The sequence below is a fragment of the Tenrec ecaudatus genome, chromosome 7 (assembly GCF_050624435.1).
Source record: "Tenrec ecaudatus isolate mTenEca1 chromosome 7, mTenEca1.hap1, whole genome shotgun sequence".
Lineage (NCBI taxonomy): Eukaryota > Metazoa > Chordata > Mammalia > Afrosoricida > Tenrecidae > Tenrec > Tenrec ecaudatus.
In genome coordinates this window covers 134454241-134481270 of record NC_134536.1, presented here as the reverse complement: position 1 = coordinate 134481270, position 27030 = coordinate 134454241, and the positions used below count along the sequence as shown (strand labels likewise).

Here is a 27030-nt window from a genome sequence, read left to right as displayed (position 1 = left end):
CACCTTAATTGTTTACTCCCAAAATCCCCTCATCCTCCCCCTACCCACCCCTAACAAATCCTTGTGTCAGTTGTTGTCTCTGCTTCACAAACTGGAAAACCCACAGAAACAAGAAAGAACAAAAACAAAAAGAAGTGATAAGGATAAAACATTGAGTAAGAGAAAAGGACCACCACCAATATTTAAAGCCAGGGAAGAAGTTTTTATCAGGACAAGCAAGAAATTCTTGCACCTAGAACAAGTTCAGGTTGGGTCTAGAGAGCAGTCAACCAAGTATTAAGTTTAATTCAGCATAATCAGGATTATAATGATCTATGTTTGATAGTAAGACTTCTCCAGACCTTTGCCTGTGGCTAGAGGGCATCTGCCAGTGGCTTAATCTCACTAGTGCTCTGCAGATGGCTTTGGGCTCCCACTGTCCTCCACAGCCTTCTACAAATTCAGTGTTGACAATTTTAGCTCTGATACTTTTCTCTTTGTCATATTTGAATTTTATTAGTGCCACCTTAGGATCACAGTGTGCTTCGTCCATGTGGGTTTAGCTGACTCTTTGCTTGGATAACTGCTTGTTTGAATACAACCCCAAGACCCCAGACAGTATTCCAATTGAATACAACCCCAAGACCCCAGACAGTATTCCAATTGATAGTTGGGCACCATCTGCTTTCTTCACCACACTTTGCTGTAGCACCCTTATCGTCAATGATCATTTCATGCAGGTGAGTATTGAGCAGGGCCAAGTTATCAGAACTAACTGTTCTTGGATTGGAGCTAGAGTTCATTGGGAGCCCAGAATCTATCTCTTTGTCTCTGGGGTATGTACGACTCAGGTTTACTGTGGCGGTCAAATTCAAAACCCCATAAATCCAGCTAACCCAACAATAGCAACAAACCAACTAGCAGACAACAAAAGATAACTAAAAACAACCAAACTAACGGCAGGAAACAACAACAACAAAAAAAACCCTGAGGCCCAGTAAAGTAACACCTTGTCAATCAACCATTCTCCTGAGATAGAAGATATTTGTACTTGTAACATCATCAGCGTTTCCATTGGCACGTCACTCTGGACCCTGTAGGCATGAGGAGTCAGTACAAGTACAGTTGCCACCCAGGAGGTGTTGCCCCACTCAGTTCAGTCTCCCAGTTGATTGTGTACTGTTTACCCTAGGCATAGGGGTTGGTACCGGGGGAAGCTTCCTGGATCAGTTCTTCCAAGTTCAAATCCCTACCCAATAGCTCAAACCTGTCATGCCACTGCAAGGGGCCATCGAGGTACTTATATATGGTGATTGAGTCCTTTTCCATGGAACACCCACCAAGCCAGGGGTTCCAATCACCATTACTTCGACCAGTCCGGGACGGCCAGTCTGTTTCCTCTCCCACCCGAGTGCCCCAGTCCTCAGTCCAAGGGGCCAGACAGCATTGAGGCAAGGCTCCGTTCATTCTGCCAGGCTTCTCTGTTAAAGCTCTCTGGTGTAGCCTCTGGGTTATGCCATGCTGTCCGCAAGGTTCATTTAATCTTTTTAACGAATTAATCTCCTTTTTTTGTATCAGTTTATAATACCCTTCCTTGCCTCTAGAACAGATTGAGACTCGTGTGTTTTGTGTATTAATATATAATGTCCTGGGGCTGTATGCGCACCCCTCCACACACACACACACACTCTTCTGTTTAGTATGTGCATGTGACATTTTCCCCATCCTTTGACTGCCAGCCTGTCTGTGTTTGGAGAGTCCTAGGAGTGTCTCTGGGAGACAAATCATCATTCATTCCGCCAACAGCTGCCTTTGGGTTGAAGTGAATAATCTAGTACTTATATTTAAATAATTATCAATCAGGAAGAACTTAGTTCTTTCATTTTGCTGTTTGTGTTTTCCGTGTCTTAAAACCTTTTTCTCCCTCATTTCCTCCAAGACAGCTTTCTTTTCCATTAGGAAAATATTTGGATTTCTTTCTCTTTACTTTGTACTGCATTTTTTAAAGGTATTTTCTGTGGGGTTGCAATGTTACATTGGACATCTTAAGTTTATGACAAGACTAAATGAATTGATAGCAACTTAACTTTAGTAACATACAAAACTGTTAGCCTGCTACCCCTCCTCCCTTCCCTTATGTCGTTGCTATCACAGAATGCATCTTTGTACCCAGTGTGCCCGGTAACATCCGTTTATAATTATTTCAATACATTTGTCATTTTACATTATATAAGACAGATTTCTAGAGCTCCACACCAGAATTACCATAAAACTCCCATGGTGATGCCAAGTACAAGATGGCAATACTGCTCTGCCCTGCACAGAGTAGATAAGTATTTTGTTATCTGCCGGTTGTCTCCAAGCGTCTAAGGGAGGAGTGAGTACTTTTATCATTTGAAGGTGTCACATGTCACTATTTTTTTCTCTTGATGCCTTCAAAACTCGGTATTCACCTTTGGTTTTGGAGTCATGATGATGTGTTTTAGGGTGGGTTTCCCCGGGTATCTCTGGGATTAATTGAGTTTGGGGGGAGGGGGTTGGTTCATGTGTTTCTTCTGTTCCTTTCTCTCTATTCTGTGTGGAATCCTCATGACGCTTTTTCAATCTGCTTCTTCAGAGTGCCGGAGATGCTCTTAGTTTTCTTCATCTTCACTCATTTTTTTTCTTTTTGCTCCTCTGACTATATCATTTTATGTGCTGCTTGGAAAAGACAAGTTTATCTTCTTGTTTTGCCGATAGCTCAAGTGAACAAAGGGCATAAATAGGCTCCGACTGGAAACAGAAATTCCCAATAATGAATTTTTTTATTTCCTTCCTTCCTTCCTTCCTTCCTTCCTTCTGTTTTTATCTCTAGTAAATGTATATTTTGTTGTTGTTCTTGTTTTCTTTATAAAATCATTTTATTGGGGCCTCGCACAATTCTGATCACAATCCATCCATCCATCCATTGTGTCAAGCACATTGGTTGCCATCATCATTCTCAAAGCATTTTCTTTGTGCTTGAGCCCTTGGCGTCAGCTCCTCGTTCTGGTTTTCTCTATATACCATTCTAGCATTTCCTTTGGGTTTTTTGGTCCATGTTTTCCTTTAGTTCTTTGAGCACATTTAATGTTGGATTAAATGTTTTTCTCTTTCTGGTACCTGTATTTCTATAGAAATGGTTTATATCACCTTTTAATTTTTTAATAGGCCATCTTTTCCTGGTTCTTTGTGTGCCTAGTGATCCCCCCCCCCCCCCCCAAACCAGTACATTTAAGTACTGTAATGCATTTGCTCTGAGACTCAGAGTCTTCTCCTTTCTGAGGTTTGGGAGTTTTTGCATTATTCAAAGCAATAATAACAGCCCTGTCTGCTTAACAGCCTCCCCTAAGCATATGGTGTCCACGCAGCCCTTCGTGTGCTTTTCAGGATTTTTACAGAGTTGACTCTTAAGGTGTCTTTGGTTTGTTCCTTGTTGATGATGTAGGGAGACAGATGCATGGGCATGCCCTCACACCCCTTCTTCCAGAAAGACCTTGCATTCATTTTACAGGGGCACCTGATACAGCCCCTGAAAAGCCTTACTCTGGCATACAAAGGGTCAACAATGCTGCGTCCTAAAAAGCTTTTCTACTCCCTGGATTAATTTCTGCTGCAGTTGGAACCTATTTCTGTGTTCATAGCCATGCACTGTGTCTGCCCACCTGTAGTAGGGAACACCTGTGACCCAAGAGCAGCCACCCCAAGATGCTGCTCTGGCGACTCTTGTTGGACAGAATGCAAGGAGAGCACACTGTGAGATGCTTGGAAAGACTGCATTTTGTTTAAATGCTTTTACCATACAACCTTCTCTGAAGTCTGTGGGTAGATAGAGAATCCATACCACTAGGATTAGGAGTCTTGACAATTATTTAGGCCAACCACATTATTGTATACATAAGGAAACAGATCCAGCATGTTTGATTGCTTGCCTCAGATCATACCTATGTACTAAATATTAGTATTTTAAATTGCTTTCATCTAAAACGCAAGACTTCTGAAGACTATCTGGTGGCCCCTCTGACTGGCGACTCACCTCCTCGCCCAGTCCTCTGTCGGCAAAGGTTTCAGCCTCACTAACTATACCTCTCCGGTCACACTTTCCTGCTCACCCTTCGTTGTCCCCAGACCTAGCCCCTCTGTTCTGAAGTATCCTGAAGTACCCTTTGGTACTGGTCTCCTTTGGATGTACTGGCTGCGAACCGCAAGGTCACCTGCCACCGCTCTACAAGAGAGAGACAGAGCTTCCTCTTCCCATAAAGAGAGACAGTCTCAGAAAACCACAGGGCAGTTCTACCTTCTCCTGTAGGATCGCTATGAATTGGCAACAGCTCAGCAGCATTGTGTTTGGTTTGGGTTTCCTGTAAATTAATACCCCTGATTCCCGTAACCTCTTCTTTCAATCAGTTTGGCCTCCAAAACCTTGCTCAGGATGTGGGGCCCTTGGATTGAGTCTTCACAGCAAAATGCCAGTAGTTTAGACAGGAGTAAAAATATATGAAGGTAGTTAGTATTTAGTCAAAATATGAGGATATTTAAAAAAACCCTTTTCGCCATTTGCTCAAGTTTTGCCAAAGACATTCTTTCCTTGACCTTTAATGAATAAATGAATAGTTAAAATTAATTTGTGTTAGGCACATTGTGTGGAAAATTTTGTTTCTGGTTGTTTCTTCATGTGAGCACCTTAGCTCAGCCCTTCAGAATCTCTGGAGTCAAGCAAGAGTTTGATTCTGCCTGTACTGTTCTGTGTACTTAATAGTAAGACTTTTCTCCACAGGGAACACAAAGACAATTTTAAGACTAGATAGACTCCCTAGAGATTTCAAATGAGTGGGACCCTAATCAGTGAGGTTTTATATCAATTAGAGTCAACTCGCTCTCACTTGGAGATAACGCCTCTTCTGAGTGTTTTAACACGTGGGGGTCCCCACTGGTCTCTCCCCCTCCCCTCCCGGCACGATGATATGTTGTTCACCACCTTCCCATACTTTAACACGTGTGGCGTACGGTGGGCACCCAGTTAGTCACACACCATTCAAAGAAATGCAGACTTCTGGTGAGCTTGCAGATCACCACTAAGGGAAAGCTGTCTAGGGGCAGCATTTTGGGGCAGGCCCAACACATTAGTTGGAGACTGTCTGGGGCCAATCCCCATGTAAATCCTAGAGGCTCTGGTACATGTGTATTCTCATAGTTTCCCAGTGGGTACTTGGCAGAGGGAGGAGCCATCTCCATAGGAACCACGGACTCTGGATGGCTCAGGTGGCTAAGCACGCCATTGCTAACAGAAAGGTTAGCTGTTGAGACCCACTCAGAGTACTTCAGAAGAAAGACCTGACAGTCTGTCACAGCCTTAAACCCCAGTGGAGGGGCACACTTCTGCCCTGTAGCAAAAGGACTTGCCAGGAGCTGTTTGATTGGTGTAGCAAAAAAAAGTCAGGCGAGCCATGGATGCTATTAGATAGGATAGCATTGTTTGCTTGTTTTAATGAAAAGCATTTGATACGTGTATGACTTTGAAGATGGGTGTGTTTTCTAGATAAAGCTGTGTTACATCTAAGCAATGACTCAGCAGGTTCTTTTGAGGTCATTGCAGACTGCCAGCTCACAGACTTACTGTACCACCTTCATCAGCCGTTCTTTCCTGTCTCACAAGCCTGTCATTCTTTGATAGAGAATCCAAGCACTTAAGGAACCTCAGAAGTCATCCGTTTGGTGCCAGCTCAGCCCCATGAACTGACAGTGCAGAGCGCATTAGCATTCTCCGGCAGCTCCTCCTGCTACCGTGTACATCTCCAGTGCAGAGAGAAAGTGCATCTCCTGTTGCTGGGCAACTTAGCCTGATGAGGTGCTTCCTCTAGTGAATCCAAACCTGCTTCTTTACATACCAGTTCTTCTAGCATCAAGTCTGCCGCAGGAGATGGAGAACTGGCATTGCTAGATCCAGGGCATGGGGATGCTGTCTGGGCCGGTTTTGTGTCTACTTCTCACGAACTGGATGTCTTGTCTAGCAAACCCTTCACTGACAGTGCCAGCCTTCCAAGACAGCTCGATAGACCTCGTCTGTGGTCTATGCTTGGTGCCTGTTAATAGACTCCTTAGGACATTTTGAAATTATCTGTCTGCATGTCTGTCCTTCCTCTCAGGCCATGAGGACTGAACCTTACTCTAGCCTTCCAGAGTCCTCAAGTATACAGTGGCATACACAATTTAATGAATTTGTGAAACTTGTACCATTGTAATTGTGTTCCATTGGGTAAAGGAAAAAGAACTGCCTTATTAACTACCCATTGTTTGTATCAGGCCTGCACTTGGAGTGTACCATTTGACACTTACAAAAGGGCATTTTGGAGCAAAATTGGGCATCTGTTTTTACAGATGTGAAAACTTAAGCTTTGAAGGCAAATGGCTCAAATACTAAGGGAGCCTGGGGCTTGAGCCTTGATCTATTGCACTCCCAGAATTCTATCATCATCTTGTTGTCTGAAGCTTGTGGGAGCACCATGCAGTTATCAGAGGAAGTCTGTGGTGTTCCCTAAACAGTGAGTGTGAGATGACGCTAGCCAAGTAGAACCAGGGCTTTGAACCGGTTCTCCCTGGTTCGGTCATGGGCAACACTGAAATCAGAATAGACTTGAATTTGTAAAATGTGGGTGAGCTGGAATGATAATGGAAATGGAGAAAACTAGAAACGTCATCTCCCGTTGAGAAAAGAAGGGCAATGTGCATGTCGGCTGGCAGCTAAGTCTGTTGATTGGCACCCTGAAGCGATGCTGTCTGTGCATAACATAAAGCTTGCCGTTTTCGCCATTAGCAGTGTACAGTTCGGTAGCATTAATTACACTCACGGTGCAGCCATCACTGCTCTGTCTGCTCTGTCTGTATCTGCTCACTCGGCACTGACTCCAGTTCCCTTCTCCCCTAGTTCCTGGTAGCCTGAAGTCCACTTTCTCTCTCAGTGGACTGGCATATTCTGGTGGTAGACATAAATGGACTCATTTAACATTTGTTACTTTATGTCTGGCATGTGCCACATCAAGGTTCATCCATGTGATGGCTTTGTCCGTCACCTGGGTGGCTGAGTAGTATCCCATCGTGTGGGTGCACTGCAGGAGGCCCTGGCCCTGGTCATGCAACTTATCCCCCACCTGGCTGCGCACTGAAAGGTGGGGAGGTTCACATCTACCCAGGATTTCTACAGGAGAAAGGCCTGGCAGTCTGCTCTTGTGAAGATTACCTCCAGGACAACCTTCTGGCACAGCTCTGCTCTGCCGCACGGGTCCTGAGTCAGAATCGACTTGACATCCAACTACAAAGTGGGTTTGCCACGTTGTGTTCCTGCGTTTCCTGTGGACACGGGACGGTTGTCATCCCTCGGCTTGGGGTGGATGCTGTCTGGGTGTCCGCGCATCCCTGTTGTTGACTCGGGTTAGCTTTGAGGAACCACCGCCCCGTTCACAACCACTTCCAGCCTCCCCCTTCTCCGCAGCGCTTGTTGTTTGTGGTTTGGGGGCGTTGTTTTCTCTTCCTTTAAAAAATAGCAATCTAAGAGTTGATTTGCTTTTCCCGGACGACTGAAGGTGTTGGACATCTTTCCATGTGTTTTTGTCCTGTCTGTATGTTAAGGCCTTATTAGATAAATGGTTGCCGAATATTTTCTCTCATTCTATGAGTTACCATTTCACATCCTTGATCATGTTCTTTGAGGCACATATACACAAAAAATTAAGTTTTATGAAATGAAATTTTTCTGTTTTGATTTTGCTCATGTTTCTTTGTGTCATATGTTAAAAATCCATGGCCGGAATCAAGGTTGGGGAATTTTTTGTTTCCTTCTGAGAGTTTTATAGTTTTTGTTCTCCTGTGTAGGCTATTGCTCCATTTCTGGTCGATCTAGTATATGCTGAAAGGGAAGACCACAGCTTTGGGGGTGCGGAGCAGGGGTGGGGAGAGTGTGAAAGGAATCCAGCTGTTCGGTACCATTGGAATGGGCTTGGCACCATTGTCAAAAGTCAGCTGTCTAGAGGTGTACGGGTTTATAGCCGGACTCTGTTCTATTCCATTGGTCTCTGTGTCTAACTTTGTTAGTACCATATGTTTTCTGTTTTAGGCTAATGCTTACCCAGCAAATTAGGTCCTCCTTTAGAAGTTTTCATTTAAATTGTTCTCTGACATTGCTTACCACTTGCACAATGTCTCAGCACGCTCATCATTGCCATTCTGTGCTTGAGTTCCCACTGGTCTCGCTTCACTTCGCTTCCTTGCCTTACCATGTTTGCCTTTGGGCAAATATTGGCTGTCTTGGTCTCTTATTGTCCGTTGGTTAAGGCAGCAGGTTACTCACAGTGAAATGGTTTATTTCTTAAGCCAATCTGTTGCTTGACAGAAAGGTGATCTGCAGAAATAGCTTCAATTCTTAGGATGCCAGTCCAGAGGTTCACCTTCCGTCCAGCAGGCCACACCCTTTTAATAGGGAGTTGAGATTTGCACTTCTCTCCCATTCTGTCTAGGACCTCCCAGTGTGCCCTCGGTTGGTGGTGGGTACGAGGCACCACTTGGTGCTGCTTGTTTCTGCTTAGAAAAGCCCGTGGCTCATGGGGGCTGTTGGTCTGCAGACCCATTGCTTCTCTGAGACCTTGATTACCTGCACTCTTTTGTTCCAAGATGTTTGGTCTCAAGCTTTTTAAGGCCCCAAATGCTACTCCCCAAGTTAGGGTATGGAAGGTTAATTTCATGAGCTGTGTGATGGCACTTAACTAACTTGTCCCCCAAGACTGTGGTCCCAGCCTTGTAACCCCTTGATATCTAGGTATATCTAAACAGCCTCTCTAGTATGCCTCTGTTTGTTTTGTAACATACCAAATTGGGGGAAAAAAAAAGACAAACACACTGCTATCAAATAGATTCTGACCCTATATGATGGAGTAGAGTTGCCCCTTTGGGGCAGTTTTTATGGGAACAGAAAAGCTCATCTTACACATGCAGAGCAGCTGGTGGTGTCAAATTGCTGATCTTGTGGTTGGAAACCCAGCCCGTAACCGCCGTGCACTACACCTCAGCTCTGCCTGTGAGTCAGCGTCAGCTCAGTGGCAGTGAGTATGGCTGTTTTATTTTATGTACTTACTTTTTTTTTACAAATGCACCATACATGCACATATATTTGCTTGAATATGCTTTCCCATACATATGCATCCATATCTATTTATGTAACCACATGCATAATGTTTGGTTATTTTTTACCATTGTTGAAAAATTGCATGCTCTCTTCTTGTAATGATTGGAACTAGTGAATTGTGAGATACGTGGATATAATTCCAGTAAAACTGTGTGAAAATTGTGTGTGTTATACAGCATTTACCAAAATTGACCCCTTTCCTTATGTGTTTGTTGGTGCATTGACCTTGGCCGAGTTGTGCTTGTGTCACTCAGAGTTGGGGTTCTCTTTCCTGTCACCAGTGCCTGCTGCTGTCTACAGAATGATCCCCAGCTTCTCCTCCCATCCTGCTTTCTCGTCGTGACCATTGGCATAGTGGGGCTGTACAATAGTTGCACTTTTATAAGGAGCTTACATCACTCGGCATGATGGCCTCCAGACCCATCTGTGTGACATCTTGTGTTACAGGCTTCATCTTCCTTTTAGTTGTGTTGTATGTGTTTGTCAGTTTGTTTATCCACTCATCCATTGTTGACATTTAGGTTGTTGCTGTCATTTTCCTATTCCGAATAACACAGCAGTGAACGTACTCCTGCCGGCCTGCCTTACAGCTTTTGCTTTTTGTTTTTAACATGTTACAAGTGCATGTCATCATATTTCCCCGTCTCTTCTTGCTTCCCTCCCACCTGTTTGCTCCTAGCTGGAGCAGCGGCAGTAGAGGACATGCCGCCCTCTGTTGTGCCTGCCGCCCTTGCTCGGGGATGCACACCTAGGGGCGGTGGGAGCACAAGTAGTGCTATTTGCAGTGCTTTGGAGCTGCACCACATGAGAATCCCAGTCTCACCAGTCTCATCCTTGTTTTCTGCTTTTGGGGTCATTTTGCCGGGATTAGATGCTATCTCATTGTGATTTTGATCTGACTCTTTCTATTGGCTAGTGAACAGAACACCTTTACATGAGTATTTGTTGACTGTCTGGATGCCCTCTTTGGTGAGGTCTCTTCATACCCTGTGCTCATTTTTAAATGGGATCATCTTTCTGTTAAGGTTTTAAAATTTCTATGATTTTAGAGATTAGCCCCTTATCAGATATATCTGTACCAAAGATTCTCCCCTAGTCTGCAGGTTCTATTTTTACCTTCTTGGTGAATAACCATAGAAATAGTGCGTTTTTAGAGGTCCAAGTTATGAAGTTGTCTTCTGTTGTTCATTTTTAGTTTTGTTTGATGGGTAATTTGTGCTAAATGTTGATTCTCCATAGTTTTTACCCTATGTTATCTTCCAGGAATAGAATAATTTTCACGTTGATCCATTTGGAATTGGATTTTGCTTGGTGTGGGGTTTGAATTCCTTATTCCTTTTTCTGCATGTGGATATCCTGCTTTCCCAGCTCTGTTGTTAGAGTTTGCTTTTTCCCCAATGAATGGACTTTGAAATCTTTCCGGAAGGAAGATCAGATGCCTGCAGGTTGGTGGGGCTTCCTTGTGGACTCTCAGGGAAGCAGTAGCAGGTGCTTTGACGACCATGACCGCCCACTATTCTTGGGGACGAACAAGTGTGGGGCATCCTGCTTTGTGCTTCAGAATTGTCGGGCCTTCTGGTAATTGACTCTGGCTTTCCAGTAAGTTTAGAAATTGGGAGGTAGGAGCCTTATAACTGAGGTCTTCTGTTTCAAGGTTGTTTTGGTAGTTTGGCGGCCCTTGCAATTCCATATGAATTTAAGGACGGATTTTTTCCATTTCTGCAAAAAATAAAAGGTGGGGGTGGGGTTACTAAGGGAATTTATCTAGGGGTTGTGTTGAACCCTGTACACTTTTTTTTTGTTTGTAATCTTGACCCCCTAACAACATTAGCTTTTCCGATCCATTATTTGGGTTTTCTTTCACTCGTCTCGGAGATGGTTATAGTTTTCAGTGTGTACGACTTTTACTTCCCCGGCTAAATGTATATTCTCTTCGATGGTTCTGTAAATAGGACCATTTTCTTCATTTCCTTTTTTGGGATTGTCATTGCCGGTTGTTCCTTGATGACCTCTCACCATTCAAACTCGGAATTCGTTTTCCAGCATCGTCCCTTTCTCGCTCCTGGAGCCATGCGGAGTGTGTGGAGTGGAATGAAAGCAGGTTCTTACTGTGCACAGCAGAGTAAAGACGTGACGGTACAGTATGAGAGCCTCTTGCCCGGGTGTCCCTGAGCTCTCCCAGGGACTTGCGCGGGCCCATCCAGCGAGCCGCTTCTGGAGGACCGGGTCTACAGCCCTGCCACCACTGTCTCCACTTTGCCTGGGTCATTGAAATGGGGCGCAGTGGCTGTGTACACTCCATTTTCCCCTAAGAGCTAATCCATGTTCTCCTATTCCTTGAAAACCTACCTCCGCTAGGATACCTTATGCCGTTGACCTTTCCTCAGCGCCCGATCTATTACACGGCGCTAGATTGTATTGATTGTATTTGCAGTTGGTTTCTCACTATGCTTTCTCGTGTCCTTCAGCTGCTTTCCTGCCGACTTTACAGGCAGGGTCTGGAGACTCCTTTTTCCCCCTCTCCTCCACCTCATTCCCTAGGACGGAGCTCTATAAATAGTGCACAGATGCCCAATAAATACTTTGACTTCTTGAGGCTGATAGCTTCTTTTCCCTGCCAGACTGACGGCCCAGCATTGGAGCTTGAATCCTTTATTTATTAGATGAGATTTCTATAGCGCCTTTCCTCTGAAGAGATCAATATCATTGAAGGTTGTTTCTGCTTCTGGGAAGTGCTTCTTACCAATGCAGACCACTGTTCTGATAAGACCACCTGAAGACCCTTCCATCTCCACCCGAGCCCTGGAGATGCAGATCTCTAGAGTGGATTTTGTCCCTGGCTGGAGAGCCTGAGCCTAGTAGACTATGGTGGGTAGTAGGCAGGTCCTGGGGTCAGTGTTGATGCTGTAGTCTGTGTAACAGGAGAGAATTTGCATCTGGAGGCAGGCCCATGGCGTGGGGGGTGGGGGGATTAGGGGGGTGGTGTGGGAGGACAGATTTGGAAAGGGCCAGACCACCCATGAGTTGTTAGTTCCTCCCACACTTGTCTAAGGCCAGGGTGCTTGAGAGCTGCTGCCCAGTGTCTTTAGCCAGATTTACAAACGAAAGGTCTTGGATTATGCTCATATTCTTACAATCAAATTCTGAGCTGAATTGTTACCTTAGGATTAATATTCCATGGAATCATATTCAAAGCCATACTGGCAGAGAGCTATGTCCTGGGACAGGATCCTTAAAGATATGGCAGGTAGAACATCCCTGAGACTTAAAGAGGAGCAAGCCCTAGGGCCTGGAGGCAAGCATTGAGAAGTAGCGCTTTCCTCACAGTGGAGAGGGTTCCTCAGATCTGCAGACCGGAGCACAGTTCAGAGGCAGAAAGCTGACAAGCCTTGGATGAGTCAGCCCCGTAACGAACGCACTGGAGAAGTGCCTGAAATAATGGATCCAGCAGGTTCCTCTAGGAAAACACTCATCCTTCCACCTCAGTCCTTCCCATCCCCATTCGGGCTTAGACAGGGCTCAGAGGAAATAGAGACATCGCCGGCGGGCTGGGTGGACAGACAGACAAGTGAGGTGCCTGTGCTCCCCAAGACATGGCCCACCCCCGAGCTGTCAAATGAGAAGCTAAAGCAATCCCACTTACTGCGACACCCCTGAGGGAAAAGGCGGCATTGGAGAGAAGGGGGAGAAAGCAGCAAAGAACTAAAAATGTAGGAAAGGCCAGTGATGGTCCTGCTGGGACCTGGGGCACCCACCAGCAGTGCTTCAAAGGGTGTTGAAGCTACCAGCATTAATGTGAGGGCCACACTTTCAGCCACGGACAGAGGGGGAGTGGAGATGTGCTGCCACTTCCTTCGCATGCCTGGAGGCTGCTCTGTGTCTCTGTTGACTGCCGTGGGGTTGAGAGTCAGGCTCTGGGACCTAGTGGTTGCCGAGTCTCACTGGTCAGTGAAGGGATTGGGGACTTTGTCCATGATCAGAGGACCCGGCCACATGCTAGTGTCCTGGTGTGGGTGGTGCATGGGTGCAGCACTGGCTGGTGTTAACTGTCTTCCTCAGACGCCCCCGCCTCTTGTGATCAAAGGCAGGCCTGCTCCACTTCAACACCATCTGGCCTTGGCTTCTGCCGGGTCCTTGAGACAAGCACCTCGGGCAGCAGGTGCTACGTACTGGGCTCTCCTGAGCTCAGAGCCTGGGAGATGGGCGTTCAGAGGCCATTGGAAGACAGGCCTCAGTCAAGGAGACATTTGTGCAGGGGAGATGAGCCGGCCTCTGCCCTCCACCTGCTCGCTCTCATGTCCTTGGCCGTGTCAGCCAAAAGCCCCCTGTGCATTCTTGAGATGAACACGTGGATGACTTGCGCTCTCTTGAGCAGTGTTCCGGGTGTGCAGACCAAAGGAAAGGACCTAAGTGCATGGTCATGTCCTCACACCACGTATGTGGTGCTTCCCTTGAGCTGACTCACCCTCAGGATTACTGTTCCTTGGGATCTGGAGTAACTGACCAGATTACTAGGGTGGCCGAGGACATGGGTGTACACGGGACCTGGATGGCTGTGTTCTGCTGATATGTGATCATAAGCTGCCTGGAGGTTTTCATTGCAGGGAACATCTAACGTCATCTTGGATGTTTCCCTGTTACCTGTAAGAGGGAGCTTAGCAGATAAAGGCAGATATTAATCATGACAGTAGAAGAGCATAATTAGGCAGCAGACCTGCTACTGCTAAAGCAATGGATACATTGAAGGGCAGGCGAGTAGTTTCAGATTGTGTTTCCTGCATTATTTTTCAGGCAGAAATTGGAAGTCGTCTGTGTGATGGTGGCGGCCCTGCCAGGGGGCAAGGGTGAGAGGCACGACAGTAACTACCATCAGAAATTCTTTCTTTCAAGAAGTAATTTTCTTCTGTTTTTCATGAGCCAAATATTGACTGGTAGAGAGAGTTCATGAAGTCTAACCTTTATTGGATTTTAGAGAAACAGTAGGGGCAAGCCTGACCGAGTCCCTGACCTCAAGGCCTTTCTCTTGGGGAGGGGTGCCATAAATAGGAAGTGCCATGGTCAGAGGGTGAGGAGGCCCACACCTGGCCTCCTGTAAAGGGACCTTCAAGATGGGAATGCCTTTGAGGAGGCGGCAGTGGGGCTGAGATGGGTGGCCTGGCCTGAGAGAGCAAGCATCCGAGCCCTGGTTGTGCGTTGGGCATCTAGTGGCAGGGTAACTGAGGAGTGCAGCGTGGAGAGGCTGGTGGGCTTGTGGGCCTTGGATGATGTTCGAGGAGTAGTTGTAAGGGATTGGAGGGTTTTCAGCAAAGGGGTGACATGACCTGATTTTCATTTCTAAAGTAACCCCGTGTGAGAAGCAGTAGCACTGTGTGTGCATAGGTTCTCTAGACGACCCAGCCACAGGCGGTGGGAGGCTGACTGCATGCCATTGCATCGTTCCCGTTTTCCTGCATTGCCTGTGCACAGAGGAACAAGTGCATCTCAAAGGGTGGCCAGGCCTTTCCTCTGTGGTGCCTTTTGTGGTGGACTTGACCCGCCAGCTTTTCTGTGAACAGCCAGGCATGGGAACTGTGTGTATCATGGAGGGATCCTCAGGTTAGTCACCCACACCCTGCCCCACTCCACCCTGCAAGCTTTCCAACTGCTGTGGAGGGGGAGTTGGGAGTGGAGGGCAAGAACAGAGCAAGTCCAGGGGCGTTCCTCGATGCCTTCCCGCCACGTGACCTGTCTTCTGTCCTGCCAGCGTGTGAGGTGGGCGCTCCAGCCACAGAGAGGAGCAGTGAGAGCCACACACGGCATAGAAGTGAATCCAAGGGCACCCCTGATGCAGTCCATTTGCAGAGTGGAGGAAAGAGGAGTGGAGAACAAGTAGTAGGCGGGTGTGGTGCCCTTGACCGAGGCTGGGCGATAAGGAGGCGAACGAACGGGCAGGGGGGTGAAGAGTTCTGTTTTGAACATCTTTGCCAATCAAGTGGAGGTGTCAAGTAGGCAGCTGGAAATAGGAGTCTGGAGCTTAGGGGAAGAATTTGCAGGTGGAAATATGAATTCAAGAGGCATCGTCATTTAGATTCTACTTAAAGCCGTGGGTCCAGATGAGACTCCCTAACGAGGAACCAGGAACGGAGAAAACGCATGGCTGTGTCCAGGGGCCGCACGGCGGGGAGGGAGAAAGCCCACAGTGACATCGCAGAAGAAAAGGGGACTCAGGAAAGGCACTCAAGAAAGGAGGGGACAGATGTGCCAGTAGGTTAGAGTGAGGGTGTCAGATTTGGCCACTTGGACTCCTCTTGATTGGCCTTTCCTTGGTCCCCCAGGGACAGGGAATACTGTATGTCTGTAACTAACCTCGTGTTCACTCACTCAGCCAGAATGTTTGAGTGCCTGCTTGCTGTGAATCAACCTCTGTCACAGGCCCAGGAGGCGTGAAGTGAGACAGAAACATGGTCCCTTCCTTCATGAGGCCTAATTGGGGAGAGTAAGTGGTTAAATGAAGTGCACAAATGCCCCTGTCATTAAAACTGGGACGGCTGCTGTAAAGGAAAAGTCCGAGGGGTGGGGGGCGCTAGTCTGCACCCTGGGAAGGTCTCCTCTCCCGCAAGCCAGGGCCCCCATGTGAGTAAGTGAGGTCACAGGGGGGCAGTAAGGCATGCCAAGGGCAGGTGGGGGGTTTATTGTGATCACGGGAAGTCATTCAAGGGAAGGTGGAGTCCCGCTGGGTGGCCCCTCTGCACACAGTGCTCCTGTCCTGGGCTAGTGGAGGCCGCAGACGTGGAAAGGGAAGAGCAGCCCCACGAACTCCCAGCGACCTCGAGGGCAGTCGAAGTGCCCCCAGGGCATCCAAGGCTGGGATCTTTATGGAAGCACACTGCCAAGCTCTCCCTTGTTGCAACTGGCGGGTTCAAACTGCCAGCGTTGGGACCAGCAGCGGAGTGCTTTAACCACTGCATCACCAGGTTGCCTTTAGTGAGGAACTACCAGATAGGCGACAGGCGTCACTCTGTCCACACGTGTGGTGAGCTCCTCTGGATGCTTGTAAATGAGACTCATATGGGTGTGTAATAATGTTCAAGCCCCGTTCATGGAGTGTTCTTGATACCCAAACTAACCATTTGGTAAATTCCTCAGGTCTGCCCCACCCCCAAATCTCCCAAATGAAACAGAGTGGAGTAAAGGGCCGACTCCTGTCCATCCTGACAGGAAGCTACAGACTACTGGGGTGCGGGGGGGGGGACGGGACGGGACGGGACTACAGAATAGTCTGAATTGCCTTCCAATTTGAACTCTTGTCTGTAGCAAACATTCTTCTGCCACTGAGTATGCCTGTGTCTCTTCAAGGGTCATGATGCTGACATCACCCTTAGGCACAGAAAGCCAAGGAGCTAGCTCCTCTGCCCACCCCTACCCCGCCCCGTCCTGACACACCCACACACATGCATGGCACACTGACAGCAGAAGTTGTGGACTTGTGACTTTGAAACTCAGGCTCTGTAAATATTGAGGAAAGCATGCTTGTCTCTTAAGCTTCTCAAAGGAACTTTTAGAGTATTGGAGTGAAAATAATCTGATGGAGGTTTTTTGTTCTTTAAAGAAGCAGGTAAGGGAAGCACCCAGTGCGGTGGGCACAGGATGGTTTGCGTCATGCCCACAGCTCAGGCCGTCCTCCTGCTCCAGTCCTGCTGTCTGGAGGAGTAGACTAGAGACATGGACAGGATGTGAGCAAACATGGAAACTCTGTGTGTGTGTGTGTGCACGCGCGTGCGCGCGCGCGCAACTGCCTGTCTACCTGGGAGAGACCAGCATCGGTCTCTGCCCAGCATCGGTCTCTGCCGTGCCTGCACACCTGCCTGCCAGGAGCAGGAAGGGAGGGCTCTCTGCTGCCCTTGTAAAGTTTCCGTGTCCCTTTCACGATTTCCCTAAGCGCTGCACATGGTCCAGCCTGCCGTGTATAGTCTTCTTCTTTTTGTTTTTGCCATCATCATCATTTTTAATTGTTTTATTAGAGGCTCGTACAGTCTTATCATAATCCATACATACATCAATTGTGTAAAGCACATTTGTACATTCGTTGCCCTCGTCATTCTCAAAACATTTGCTCTCCACTTAAGCCCCTGGCTGATCAGGTCCTCATTTTTCCCCTCCCTCCCAGTTCACCCCTCCCTCATGAATCCTTGATAATTTATAAATTATTATTTTGTCATATCTTGCTCTGTCCGACATCTCCCTTCACCCACTTTTCTCTTGTCCGTCCCCCAGGGAGGAGGTCACATGTAGATCCTTGTAATCGATTCACCCTTTCCACCCACTCTCCCTCTACCCTCCCAGTATCGCCACACACACCACTGGTCCTGAAGGGATCATCCACCCTGGATTCCCTGTGCCTCCAGATCCTATCTGGACTAGTGTACATCCTCTGGTCTATCCAGACTTGCAAGGGAGAATTCGGATCATGATAGTGGAGGGGGGAGAGAGGAAACATTTAGGAGCTAGAGGAAAGTTGTATTTTTCATCGTTGCTACCTTACACCCTGACTGGCTTGTCTCCTCCCAGAGTCCCCTCTGCCAGGGGATGTTCAATGGCCTACAAATGGGCTTTGGGTCTCCATTCCACATACCCCTCATTCACTATAGTAAAATTTTTTGTTCTGATACCTGATTTCTTTGACACCTCGTGATCACACAGGCTGGTGTGCTTCTTCCATGTGGGCTTTGTTGCTTCTCAGCTAGATGGCTGCTTGTTTACCTTCAAGCCTTTAAGACCCCAGACGCTATCTCTTTTGATAGCCGGGCACCATCAGCTATCTTCACCACATTTGCTTATGCACCCGTTTTATCTGTAGCGGTTGTGTCTGGAAGGTGAGCATCATAGAATGCCAATTTAATAGAAGAAAGTATTCTTGCATTGAGGGAGTACTTGAATGGAGGTCCAATGTCCTTCTGCTACCTTAATACTAAACTTATAAATATATGCATATAGATCTATTTCCTCATCTTCATACATAAATATATTTTCATGTGTACATGTCTTTGTCTAGACCTCTATAAATGCCCTTTGCCTCCCAGCTCTTTCCTCTATTTCCCTTGACCTTCCTCCTGTCCCACTCTCATGCTCAGTCCCCACCAGGGTTTCAGCAATTCCTCTTAGTTACATTACCCTTAATCATGCCCTACCAGGCCTCCCACACCCTCCTTACCACCAATTTGGATCATTTGTTGTTCCCTTGACCCTGGGTTTGTTAGTACCACTTCCTCTCCCCCTCTCCCATGTCCCCCCAGAACTGTCTGTCCAGTTGTTTTCTCTTCCAGATTGTTCATCCAGCCTCTCTTGTTTAGACAGACCTACAGAGATAAAAACATGCACAAAAGCAAGACAGAGCAAGACCAAGTAACAATATACAACAAAACAACAACAAACCAATGACCAAAAAACCCAAAATAAAACACAACAAGAAAGAAAAGCTTGTAGTTAATTCAAGGATTGTTGGCCTTGAGGAGTGTTTTCCAGTTCAGTCTGTTGGGGCACCGCGCCCTCGCCCCAAAGTCCACCTTCAGCATTCCCTGGGGACCTTGCTGCTCCATTCCCTTGCTATTCTGTTGCACCCCCTTAGTGTCTTGCCTCAGTGTGGCAGGATCAGACCGGGCGCAATTCCCACACTGTGTCTTCAGTGTTGTCCCCTCCAGGGTCATGGGTCAGTGAGGAGCGTCATGTCTCACAGTGGGGCTGGCTCTAATTGGGACCATCGTCCCCAAGGCCTGGTGGGCCCGTGTAGTCTTCGCCTTGCCAGCAGCTCTGACTGCGCTCCTCACCTGCGTGCATTAGTAGTCCGCACACACAGCTTGCGGGGAGCGGAAACGTGTACAGCACGGGGTGTGAGGAAGGAGCAATGCCGTGTTCATTTTCCTTTGTTAGCAGCCACTTCTCAGGGGACGGGGGTTTGTGCATTGCTGGAGGGCAGGGGTGGAGCAGAAAAACAGCAGGGTAGGGAGCCGTCATGGCTGAGCCAAGATGGGGTCACAGCCCTGGCGCCTGTGTGCTTGTCCTGAGTGGGGTGAGAGGGCCGGCCGTACCTGGGACAGCCAGCCTTCTCCAGGCACATGCCAAGTGCATCACGTGCATCCTCTCTACAGTGTCTGGCGAGACACCAGAGGCTTGGGAAGGCGGAGTAGTCACACAGTTGTGAAGCAGCACGCTGGAATTTGAACCCATAGTGGGCCCCAGAGCACACACTTGTCAGTGGATGGTCTTGGGGGAAAACCTGGTTCTCCCATGGAAAGACTTGCCCTGGTAGCAGGGATGGAACAGAGCCATCGGTGGGTGATGGAGAGAGCCAGGCCTTTCCTGGCTCATCCGTGGACTAGCAGCGAGAACGGGCCAAGTGGAGTAAGATGTGGCACTTAGCCTGCTGTCCCGTGACTGCACTGCCACTTGGGCCGTGTGGCCCTTGGATAAACTGGCTGGCTCTAAGCCTGCAGGGATGACTGAAGACAGGCCTAGTCCCCAAAGCGCAGCAGCACAGCCGGCCCATGGGCCCCATGTGAGACCTCTGGGGGTGTGACCCCTCACCTCCCCTTGCCTCCCCTGCAGCTTTGGATCGCCCTGGTGCTGTAGTAGCTATGGGTTGGGCTGATAACCACAAGGCTCGCAGTTCAAAAGCACCAGTGGCTCCTTGGAGGACAGTGTGACTGTACTCCTGGCAAGAGTTACTGTCTGGGAAACTGAAGGAGCAGTTCACCCTGCCCTGTAGTCAACTCGATGGCTGTGACTTTTGTGAGAGGATGATGTTTAAAAGGACAAGGAAACGCTCAAGGAGAGAACCCAGCAAACCAGGAGCCTGCTGCAGGGGGAGTAAGGCTGCTCAGCAAAGCCAAGTGTCCTGCCATTCCGCTCTGTGCGCCTCAGCCCCACGTGGGTGAGGGTGAGGGCAGGGCCAGGAGGGCGCATGTGCACAGGTTTTGTGAGCAAAGGAAACGGCCTCAAGTACCAAGTGGTTAATACCTCCTGCTTTTTCAGCTACTGAAAGGAGATGTTTGAAAGAGCTAAGCCTGCCTCTGGCCGTTTCCCTTCGTTTTTAAATAGATGTCCATCTCTGGAGAAAATAGCCTCCCAGCAGGTGAGCCAGCAGCTGGACCACATAGCTGACCACCCCACACGGTTAAGGAAGTGGGTTTCTCATGGGAAGTGGGTTTCTCTCTAAGGAAGTGAGAGGTACTCGAGGTGGGTGATGGCGAGCGGCGTCGCCGGGCAGGGCACGCATGCCCACAGGAGAGGGATTTTACAGGCCCAGGCCTTCTGGAGAGGCAGTGAGGCAGTGGCGCAGGGCTCCGCCTTCACGACCACCTGCAGCAGGAGCTTCATGAAGCTGCACCGTGGCACCGTTTCACTTCCCCTCCCTGCCAACTGCTGTCAGTAAACTGGAGTGGCACCGGCGGGCAGTGCGCAGGACCGTAGGGCTGTTTACACGCCGCTCTTGTTCCAACGCTGAGCTTGTATCTACTGGATGTTCCCATTGATTTTTGGGAGAGCAGCTGATTGTGCCTGCTGTAGACTTGTATGGTCCTGTGGTTTCCATGAAGGCTGAGTAAAACTGGGCTTTTCTAAATTGTAGACCCTCCTTCCCTTTGAAAACGTAGAAGGCCAGCCCTGTGAGTCGCCTGGACCCCCGGCAGGGGCTCGCGGCCTGCCTCAGGGCACACACTGATCTTCTGTCCGCCATGCAAAGCTAGGGCTGGAGGAGCATGTTAAGCAGGCCTGTTCCATTCCCGCCACACCTGCAGCTGCTTTGCCTGTACCATGGGCCTGCTGAAATAAAATGCATTAAGATCCTTTAATACATTTTTGTGCTACAAATTCCGCCTTGGGCACTGGGTCAGCGGATACGTGTAATCCAGGGATTGCTGCTGGGGGAGTATAAATGGCTAAAGCTGTCCGCAGGTCTTCCCGCTCCCACCTGCTGTTCCCAGCACGCACTCGTGGAGGAGCTGGGAGGTGGCGAGTGGCCTACGCTTTACCTTGCTGGAGAATAGAGGTGTTTGCTTAGAATGGGGTGCCTGGTTGTTTACGACTCAGGGGTCAGGGAGGTTTCCCCCTTCTTTGTTCAGTAGACATTGTAGACATCAGATGGTGCCTGTTGACAGGTTGCTGTTGGGGGGCAGGGGTGGTTACCTGAGGTTTTCTCAATAGCATTGGGGAGGTCTCGGGAGAGCCCTGCTTCCTGGACTGTATGCCGGTCTGTAGGCCCCTCTGCTGGTTGACATACTTGGAGTGACATACTGCCTGGGCCTTCTCACCTGGCCAGGTGTGCAGGGGCAGGGGTGTGGTGTGGGTGTGTGTGCATGTGCTGTATACTGCCCCGCAGGCTGCACATTAGCGGGTACTTTTCACAGTGCCTTAGTCCCCACTGCTTGTCAGTTCTGCTGAACCTTTGACGATTTGAAATTCAAATGAGCAAGAACATGTAAGACATTTCTTGCAAGTGCGGTTTAAACAGCCAGGCAGCTGTGCTATGACCCAGCTTGATACAGAAGCCTGTAACTTTAATAACAGGACCTCTTTGGGGGAACCTTCAAGTGGGGGGACCTGCAAGAAAATGTTTGTTTAACGTCCCAAAGGGTCCAGAGCTGCCCAGTTTGGGAGACTAAGTGGTGCCTCTTGCTCCCAGATAAAGCTGACAAGGAACATTTCTGTCCTGGGTGCCTGGCATGTACATCACTTTCTCCCCTCGAGAAATTCTGTGGTCCAGAGCGTAGATGGGGTGAGGGCCAGGCTCAGCCAAGGGAGACTGCATCCTTCTCTCTGCTCTACAGCCCCCTGCTTTCCCTGCTTCCCACAGAGTCTGTGTGCACCACCCAGCCTTGGGGTGGGGGTGGGGCGCAGTGGAGGCGGCAGAAGGCTGTGTCTGGAAATACTGTCGAGCTTTGATAGCATTTGTATTAGTGCCAGGTATGGGAACGATGTCATGGTGTGATGCATTTGTGCAGATTGCCATCTCAGTCCCACAGCCCTCCGTGTGAGCACGGATGAGGGTCAGCTCAGATTTCTGTGCCCACCTAGGGAGTAGGGTAGAAAGCTGTGTGCCAGGCCTTTCTGTGTCCTGGCAGGATGTGCCTGCAGCCCTGTTGTCTGCTGGGACCTTGTTTCAGGCTCCAGTGGTGGTGGGCATCATAAAGCTCAAGTGGTGCGGGGGCACGTGACTGTGTGCCGGCAGGAGAGGGGTGCACAGACAGCAGGTCTGAGGCTCACAACCAGCCCTCCACAGCGAGCCCACCCAAATGCTGCCCAGTGCGTTCACATCCCAGGGAATTCTGGGTGGGCGGGTGGAGGCTCCCGTAGTCACGGGTGAAGGTTTTGCTTCTGATGACCAGGTCTCTAGCATGACAGAGCCTGGGAAGTCACAGCTCCCTCGTCCCTGCTGTCCACAGGCCTGACCAGGGCCCTAGCGGGGCAGCCTCAGTGGGTCAACCATCTGGGCGGGCGTCTTCCCCCCCGGTTCACAATCCCCTCCCCCGCCTCTAAAGAAAAAGGCCCTCTCATACTGGGGTGGGGGGTGAGGTGAGGTACCTTCTAGAGGCTCTCTGCGGACCCCCCCAGCCTGCCTACGGGATGGGGGGTGGGGAGAGGCTCCCTTCTAGCAAGTATGGGGAGACGGGTCACGCGGTGAAATGCTTACACAGCTGCAGTGTGACACCCTCCCCCAATCCAGGGCTCATCCTACATTGCTCTTCAGGGCCAGCAAGCAGGAAAATACCCCCCAGTTCTAGAATGTTTTGTACAGATATACAAAACAACTCGGGCAACCCGAGGGGAAGTCTGTTTCCCTCCTGGACCAGTGCTTCCTGGGCTCCGGGACCACCTTTCTACAGACAGACCAAGTCGCTAACACTTGAGCTGCAGGTGGTTTCATGTGGTGTATGGGTCCGCATCTTCTTCTCCCCAGTATCCCGCCATGCCCCCACAAAATGCTATGTGGGCGGCGGGTGGAGGGTATGTGTAGGTGGGGTGGGCAAGAGCCTTTTAAGCTTGTTTTAAAAGCTAAGTGACGGCCAGAGGAGCTCTGGGAGTGAGCTCAGTTTTCATATGAAAGTCTGCATCAGGAGGACCCGGATTGCCTGACGCCCTGAGTGACGAGCTCCAGCGAGAAGGTCCTTGTTGGGCCCTCTCCACATAGTCCCCATTGATGTCTGATGACCACAGCAGGGCAGTGTGGAGGCTGACATGGTCAACACCCCAAGCCTGTAAATCCCCTTGTGCACATCACTGAAATTGAGATACCTCCCCTTCTTGAAAGAGGCCGAACTCTCTCCATTCCTAGCTTGGCCTCTAGAATTTAGTCTGGGTCATTGAGAGTCCACGGCACTTGCCCATGGTATTTGGAAGCCCCTGTGTGGGCACCAGTCATTCCGACCACCATCTCCAGTCTCCTGGTTGCTGGCAGGGAAATGCACTGAGCCATTGGCTACTGCCAGTGCATGATACGCACTCAGCATTTGGGACATGATCCAGCATATGACGTCCTCATGGTGAGGGGTCCTGACAGGAGAGGGGATTGAGCTTAATTTATGCCGTCTGATGACCTCTGTGCAGCAGCTTGGGGACTTAGCCATCCAGAATCCCCCAGACTTTCACCGGCCCCAGAAAGCCAGAATACTATCGCTTCTGAGTGTTGCCCTCCTGCTCCCGATCTAGCTGGACAAGTGCATCCTCCAGACAGCAAGCCGGGTGCCCGGTGTGTTTGACAGAGCCTGAGAGGGAGAGGCGTTTGGGGTTGGCTGGCTAGCTAGCCCTCGGTGTGGCTGGAGCGGATGTTGGTGAGCGGGGTGGGAGCTGAGCCCTGCCTGCTAACTAGTTCCAGTGGTGATCCATGGACTGCTGCTGCATTCCGCTAGACCACTCATCCGGAGGAGAGGGGAGAATCTGGACCTTTCCTTCCAACGCGTCTCAGGGAAAGGGGTGGGGCGGCAGGGCTCCCCCATACCCTCTTAGACTGAAGCACAGAACACGGTGGGAGTGAATGGTGCATCGTCTGCTGGTGCCCCAGCCCCTTCCTGGCAAGGAGGTTCCCCCGCCAGGTAGGCTTTGCTCTGAGAGGGGGCTCTGCTTGTTAGAGGGAGGGGGCATATTGAGGCCATCCACGCTTCAGCCGTGAAATCCTGTAGGAGCAAGACAACTGGTGTCCAATATCTTCGAGTAATGAACTTATCAGTAAATATAGCACAGGAGCTCATTAATCTTAACTTTACTTTGGACCAAGTGGGAGCTTGGCTTCTCGGGAGACAAAAATTTCATCTCTGTTCTTTTCCTTAAACCCAATCCCAATTTAGAGGCAAACAGATTGCTGTGCTCTCCCTGGGAAGCAGTTAATAATTGTTTTCTTACAAAACGGATGGTCCAGGCTCAACCTGGTCACACAGGGGCCCCAGACCCCCGCACGTCCTCCCAGCCTGTGCGCATGGCTCTCACAGCACAGCCTCAGAGCCGGGCTGTGGGTGTCAGGCCTCGATCTCCCCTGCAGGCTGTGGAATAGTTGGAGTGATGGTCCTCTTAAGATGGAGGACTATTGACAGTACTGGCTGCCTGAGCCTGGCCGTCCCCTGGAGGTACCCTCCATCTCTGGGCCTGAGGAGCATTGCCCTAGCAGGGCTGCTGTGCAGGCCTTCCCTGAGCTCTGCAGGTGCACACGGGCAGGCTCAATGAAGGATGGGGTGGGCTGATCTGGGGCCTGGAGGTGTGCCCTCGTGCAGCTGTGATGGAAGGAAAAGGTATGGGGAGCCCAGTGTCTGCCTCCTGAAAGAGAGTCTCAGTTGTGAGCAGGTCCCCGCTTCCTGCCTCCACCCCACAGATCTCCACTCCTGGAGGACCAGCCACGTGGGCGGTCCGCGTGCGGTCCGAGTGCGCAGCCCTTGCCTCTGAACCCCCACCCCCAGTGAACTTAAGAGGCCCAGACTCCTCCGAAAAAATCCACTGTTTCCATCCCCTCCTCTTGCTTACGTGGGCCCTTGGCCAGCACTTGAAATAACCATAACCCCTTACCCTCCCGGAGCCCCACTCGCTGTGGACCGCGCCTTGATCACTGTCCCCACCCCTCGCTGCCTGGAAGCCAGGAGGCGGAATGTAATTGAACTAACTCATGATCATTTCTCTGCTGGTGCGTCCTGTCGGGATATTACCGTTGGCCCAAGCGGGGGCGTGCTGAGCTGGCAGCCCCGGGCCCCACCCCGTCCATGGAGCGGAGACTCAGAACTGTGCCCTGGCCAAGGCCGTGTGGGCGGGAAGGGGGGCGCCCAGGAGAGAGCAGCCGCTGGGGGGTGGGGGGGTGCCAGGCTCACGCAGCGACATGCAGCGAGGCGCTAACGTGCGTCCCTCTGCTTGCCCCGCCTCCGCAGGTTACGTGTTCTGCATGTTACACCGCCTCCCCGAGCAGCACGACTGCACGTTCGACCACATGGGCCGCGGCCGAGAGGAAGCCATCATGAAAATGGTGAAACTGGACCGGAAAGTGGGGCGCTCCTGCCAGCGCATCGGGGAGGGGTGCTCCTGAAGGCCGGCGCGGCCTGACGCGACGCTGTTCTTAGTTCACTAATGTTAGCCTTATTTAGGACAAAGTCAGCCAGACACCTTGTACGGGCACGTGTCAGACTGCAGCCAGCCTGTCCCTTTGTTTAGCCAGCCATCCTGGTACTGTAGTTTAGGGGGTGATGGTGGTTGAAATTGATTTCTGGCTGGTTACTAAGGTGCCTGCTAGCCATTGTATAAAATTAAAACATGAAGAATATTTTTTTTTGAGCATGGCTAGTGGATTTAAAACAACACATACCTGTCACTGCTGGAGTCAAACATAAAAAGCCTTAAGCGGAAAGTGTTGGAGGTGGAGACTGAGGTAAGGAGGAGTGGACGCTGGTGGTCAAGTTCCCAGGACGCGCACGGCTCTGCCAGAAACGGTTTCATGTTCAGCCTTTCGCCTCTTTGCTTATCCTTGGCCCCCGGGGGCCGGGCAGGGCCACGTGGCTGGGCTGGGGGAGGCCTCTCTTCACAGGGCTGGGGGGGGGGGTAGGGTAGGTGGGGGGGGGGAGGGCGGCAGATTCTTAGGGTCATTTTTTTACCTGACTTACTATGAAAACTTCTCTCATTACACGAGAGGAGAAACAATAACCTCACGTTGGAAATTGGCTCCACTCAAGACTAGTCCACGAGAGAGACACCTCGACATGGGGATCCGAGGGCCAGGCTCTGGCCTCTGCTCCCATAAGTAAAGCTGATGGCGGGGCCCCGCCCTGGCCCGCACAGCACGAGGTTGGAGACGCTTTCTGGCCAGCAGCCGGCTGCGTTGGAGAGGTTGGAGACACTTTTTGGCCACACCTGGCCACCTGGTCCTCGCCTCTACCCTCCAGGCCATCTGAGTGACTGGGCAGCCGGGCAGCCCTGCCCATTCTCACTAGGCAGGTTTGGGGGGTGGGGGCGAGTTTCTCAGCCTGCACCCCGCCCTGCATGTGGCAGAGGGGAGTCCAGGAGCTGCAGAATGGAGGCTGGTTGGAAGGGCTCCTCATGAGGCAGAGGGGGCCCCTGGGGGGCCCCCCAGCCCGAGCCCACACTCATCTGCCCACAGGCAGGCCAGTGACTAGTGTAACCCCCAGCATTCCTTTTTACGAAACCACAGTTCAACTCTTGTCTGCAAGTAAACAGCCGAACACCTGTAACGACACATGTCTCTCAACCTGAAATACGGAAATAGGAAATCATGCTCTTCCCAGGCCACCCCACCCCCGCCCCACCCACGTGGAATCCACGGCAGACTCTCCAGCCTTAATTCTTGCTTCAGGACCCAGCCCGGGCTCAGGGGCACCTCTGCCCACGTTTACCACTGTCGT

General features: G+C 50.2%; 1 protein-coding gene across 2 annotated transcripts in view; it reads left to right on the top strand.

Annotated features, from left to right (window-relative positions):
- The window catches only part of ZFAND3 (zinc finger AN1-type containing 3), a 329882-nt gene extending 303945 nt beyond the window's left edge, over positions 1 to 25937 (top strand). For both annotated transcript variants that reach the window (XM_075555169.1, XM_075555168.1), the window contains one exon: positions 25549 to 25937. In XM_075555169.1, the coding sequence (XP_075411284.1) occupies positions 25549 to 25703 (155 nt within the window). In that variant the 3' untranslated portion in view covers positions 25704 to 25937. The remainder of the gene's footprint in view (positions 1 to 25548) is intronic.
- Positions 25938 to 27030: the final 1093 nt, after the last annotated feature.